This window comes from Brienomyrus brachyistius, chromosome 18 (assembly GCF_023856365.1).
Source record: "Brienomyrus brachyistius isolate T26 chromosome 18, BBRACH_0.4, whole genome shotgun sequence".
Classification (NCBI taxonomy): domain Eukaryota; kingdom Metazoa; phylum Chordata; class Actinopteri; order Osteoglossiformes; family Mormyridae; genus Brienomyrus; species Brienomyrus brachyistius.
In genome coordinates, this window is record NC_064550.1 from 10,170,317 (window position 1) to 10,174,991 (window position 4,675).

Genomic DNA, 4,675 nt, shown 5'->3' on the forward strand with positions numbered 1-4,675 from the left:
GAACTACATGTACATATTATATCACCAAGCGGGGGCAAGTGGCACGACCAAGCTTCTCTGACAAAGCTTCTGGAAGGAGGGGAAAGCCATTCTGTTAGGGAGGGGGGCGCTGGATCGTGGACAATTTGAAGGTACAGGGAGCACAGGCAGCATTGGGCAGGCAGGGTTACCGGTGACAGCTGCTCAGTGCTCATTTAGCATAGTGTCTCTCAATCCGCTCCTCAGGGACCCCCAGATGGCCCATGTTTTTGCTCCCTGTCTGGCAGGGGCTGGGAGGGAGCAAAAACATGAACTGTCTGGGGGACCCCAAGGACAGAGTTAAGAATCTTTTTTTTTTTTTTTTTTTAAACTGTCTGTCAACGTTTCGAGATGTTCGCAACCCAGTTCTATACAGTTCCGCTACGATCTTTGGCGGAAAACCCTTGTTTAGGGACTCGGAAACGTGCCTCTCGTGGGCTCAGCATAACATCACAGAAGCTGGCTTTTGTTGGCCAAGCACACAGCTGTCCTCCGGAGTGGTCATGTGATTGCGGGGACGGCGAGGACAGCACAGTGCAGCGGCGCAAATCCACACGGGCTGAATGTGCTGTCGTCCTGCTAAATTTACAGTGTCGATTTTGATATTCTACTACGGAACAAACTACATGCCCAGAACTCGATTTCTCACACACTCACGCACACACACACGAACACACGCACACACACACGAACACACGCACATATATATTCATATTTATATAAATATGTGATATTCTCTTTTAGAATTCTAGTATATATTATGTGCCCTGGATGTGACGATTTTGGGATCAGGTTTGCTTTAGAAGCTGGTAGTAAGGTTTTAGGGGCTCTGGGCTTTGGGGAAACCACCTTTATATAGGTTACAACATCTCCACACAGAAGACACAGGGCAGGGTATGGGAGTCTAATGCAATACAATGTCCCAGAGACAGTCAGTCCAGACCCTGGGGGGCGCTGGTGCCTTCATCGCCTGCAGACAGACCAGCCAGCGCCTACAGGGTCTCGGTGCAGGGTGGCATGGTTGCGCAGAGGGAGCGATAGCTGGCAGTACATATGTCCATCTCGCGACCAGGCGACGGTCGCCCCCCTACCGCATCCTGCCCAACGTGGCGGGTTCTCTCCAGTCTCTGAAGAATGAACACAGATGCATTCCACTGAGTCTGCCCCATGTAGACAGCCCCGCTCCGGGTCCACGTCTGGGCGGACGGAGGTCCCGGAGGCGTCTGAGCGTCCCCTGCAGTCAGGCGTAGTAGTCCGGTGGAGCGCCGGACGGCATGAGCTGCAGTTCTCTCGTTGCTATGCCATCGCCAGCAGAGAGGCGGGTAAATGTCCTTTACAGAAGGAGGCACAGAGGACCAGGGCAGGAGGACATCCTGCTGTGTGGGACCTCGCCGGTCCCTCTGTGTGGGGACCTCGCCGTCCCCTGGGCGGTCCCTCTGTGTGGGACCTCGCCGGTCCCCTGGGCGGGCCCTCTGTGTGGGACCTCGCCGGTCCCCCTGGGCAGGCCCTCTGACGTTTCCCCCTTGGCCAGGAACTACACCAGCCTAGCAGGGACACCCGGGTGAGGTCAAATGGCACAATGTGATGGTTAGTGTGAGAATATGAGGGGAGGGGGAGGTGATTCCGTACATCTACGTTACTAAACTTCATCTGAGGAGATGGAGCAAATATGGTGGGATGGGGAGCGTGGGGACGCCTTCAGCCCAGCCGTGGTGAGGATTGCTTAGATTCTTCAGACACTTGGCTACTTTTAAAAAAAAAAAAAATAATAACAATAAAGTTTTGAATTGTTAAAGAAAAGCTTCCCATTGTCTTGCGATACGATCAAAAACAAGAAAGACGAACATAAAAAAAGAGCGATGGCGACAGAGGCTGCTGTCCAGTATGGCGTCTGGCTGCCGGGTGTGTGTGTGTGTGTGTGTGTGTTTATATGGCTGTCAGCTCTGGGCTCACCCGCTCCCCGTCTACGGCTGAGGCCCCCCCGCGCCTCTCTGCCTCTGGTGCCGCTGGCTGGTCTTGGTTGCAGTCTGGGTGAAAAGGCACATGTTCCCTCCGGCCCGCCCCCCCCTCGAGGCTTGCAGGCCGCCACAGGCATCACTGTGGGCGCCAGCCTCTATTCCGCAGGCTGGGTCTCCAAACTGATAATGGCCTTGTATTACTTGATATTAATGGCTGATAATACAGTCTCCACAATGCTAGTACGTCGATATATATCATCATAGTGTTATGTGATGTGACTTTCACATTTTGAGCTCCAATGTAAAAGTTTTTCGCTGTAATGGACCGACCTCATGTATGCCAGTATGTATTTATAAGACACTGAGGGAATGTCTGGCTCTTCAGAGCTCATCCTAGGATTCTGATTGGCTGGGGGTGGGCAATAATGTGGGGTGGGGGAGGATAAGCATGTGGCTGGTGGCATCCCGGGCTCAGTGCCAGTGTGGCATGAAGTGAGTGGTCAGTCCTGGTCGGAGGGGTAGGGGGGGGTGGAGGGAGTGAGAGATGGGGAGATGACTGCGTCAGAAGCAGCCGCCCAGCGGCACGCGGGGTAGGGGCCACGCCGGGCCGGTTTCTCAGGCAGCGCCGGGGACGGGGGGTGGCCTGGAGGGGGCGCAGGGGGGCCATACGCCTCTCTCATCCCTCCTGTGCGGGGTACCCGCCTGGAGGAGGTGCTCCACCTCCTGGGCCTCCACTCACGGGGGAAGAGGGACTCCATCTGCAGCCATCGCCTGGACCGTCGAGGAGACGGGTGGCGGGGGCCAGGGTCAGGGCTGTAGACTGGGCGGCCCTCTAGCTTGTAGGGACGCCAGGCCGCACCGGGTCCTGCCGGTGATGTCAGGTCCAGGGTGACGGTTCTGGTGGGAGGTGCAGACGGAGCACCAGGGTAGAGGAGTCGGCTCTCCTCAGAAGGCAGTTCGGGTCCGATCAGACTCAGGCTAGTTCTGTCAGTAAATGAGTCCATGCGGTCTTCGTAGCCGAGGTCCGCCGGCGCCGAGCACTGCTGCAGCGGCCAGGAGCCCATGTTTTTGCCGCGGATATCTGTGCCTCCATCCTGGCACCCGAGCTCACCCTGCAGCACCTCCTCTTGCTCCTGCTCCTCTTCCTCTTCAGCCGGCGCCTCCTCCTCTTCCTCGGCCACCTCGGCGGGCGGCGGGCAGCGGGGGTCCCTGAGGAAGACGACGATCACGGTGATGTTGTCGCTGGAGCCGGCATCGCGGGCTGAGGCCACCAGTTTGTGGGCCACCATGCTGGTGTCGCCGGCGTTCTCCTGGAGGTGGTCGCTGACCACGCGCACTGCCTCGTCGGGGCTCACGGTGTCGTAGAAGCCGTCGCAGGCCAGGATCAGGTAGTCCTCTGAGCCATCCAGCTGGAAGGTGCTGTGGTCGGCATCTCCGCAGATGTATGGCTTGTGCTCTGAGTCGCCTGCGGACGGGAGTGAGGGTCCTGACAGAGCCTCGACCCACTAGGGCTGGCCCCACAATTACAACCACTGCTAGTTTAGCGGCCGAATCCCGTTCCGACAACCGGGACGCGTTTCCCAAAAGCTCCCAAAAGCAACTTGTATCATTCCAATTATGGAAGTTAGCAACTATGCTTTTGGGAAACGCACCCCAGGTTAAGCAGCAAAGCAGTCACTAAGTGAAAATCATGCTAGCTTAGGCATGTCCGCGACTGTGCTTATGACTTCTACACTCAAGTTCTTGAATGCGTCAACATTTTTAACATCATTTTGTACATTCCGATTCAAACACCTCTTTAAGTGAACGAAATTAGGTCGTAAATGCACGCATCGATTTGTAGAAGTTATTTCTCTTATTACACTGATAGTTCTGAATGGTCGCTAACCGCAGCGGTCTCTAAACAAGGACTGGTTGGAGTCAATTAAACAGTAAAATCACTTTTACTGGCTTCTTAAAGCTAAACAGGTTTTTGTGTGGGCATGTCGGCATCCAGTTTAATTGCTGAAAAGCTGGGGGCCCCCATCAGCCAAACGGAAGCCAGGAGACCTCTGGCCATCTAATGGCAGAACTGGGCACTAATGCCCTGCTGGGATCTGAAGCTGTTATGTCATATTGCATTTTTTTTTATCTCACACATTCACATTCTGTTGCTGAGTCACGCCATGCCTGTTATAATGCATTATAGCAAAGGTCAGGATAAATCTGGGTGATTTTAAATAATGGCACAGTCGCAGCGAATGCCTTATCTGTTCGAGACGCCAGGGCAGATGTGAGGACTCGTCCAGACCTGTTGTTGCCTTTACTCCTAGTGAACCTTGGTAGTCAGTAATGTGGTATTCAGAATTTTTTTTTTTTATATATATATAAAAAAAAATTTGCATATGATCTGAGAATCTATCCATCATTCCTTCTTCTGTTACCACTTGTCCTATTCAGGGTCACAGGGGGTCCAGGCAGGGAACTACCCAGGATGGGGCGCCAACCCATCACAGGGCACACTCAGACACGCACAGCTATGGGCGATTTGGCAACTCCAATTAACCTCAGCATGTTTTTGGACTGGGGGGGGCTGGTGTCCCCCGGAAGAAACCCCATAACAACACGGGGAGAACATGCAAACTCCACACACATGGAGCCTAAATCGAGTCTACATGTGTTTAGTAAACCTTGTTGAATTGGACTCTATACCTGGTTAC

General features: G+C 54.1%; 1 protein-coding gene across 1 annotated transcript in view; it reads right to left on the reverse strand.

Annotated features, from left to right (window-relative positions):
• Window positions 1–853: 853 nt before the first annotated feature.
• Window positions 854–4,675, reverse strand: part of ppm1e (protein phosphatase, Mg2+/Mn2+ dependent, 1E) — a 43,469-nt gene continuing 39,647 nt past the window's right edge. Inside the window, exons 6-7 of the mRNA XM_048984160.1 lie at window positions 1,466–3,481; window positions 854–1,405 (exon numbers count right to left, since the gene is read on the reverse strand). Of these exons, the coding sequence (XP_048840117.1) occupies window positions 2,477–3,481 (1,005 nt within the window). The 3' untranslated portion in view covers window positions 854–1,405; window positions 1,466–2,476. The remainder of the gene's footprint in view (window positions 1,406–1,465; window positions 3,482–4,675) is intronic.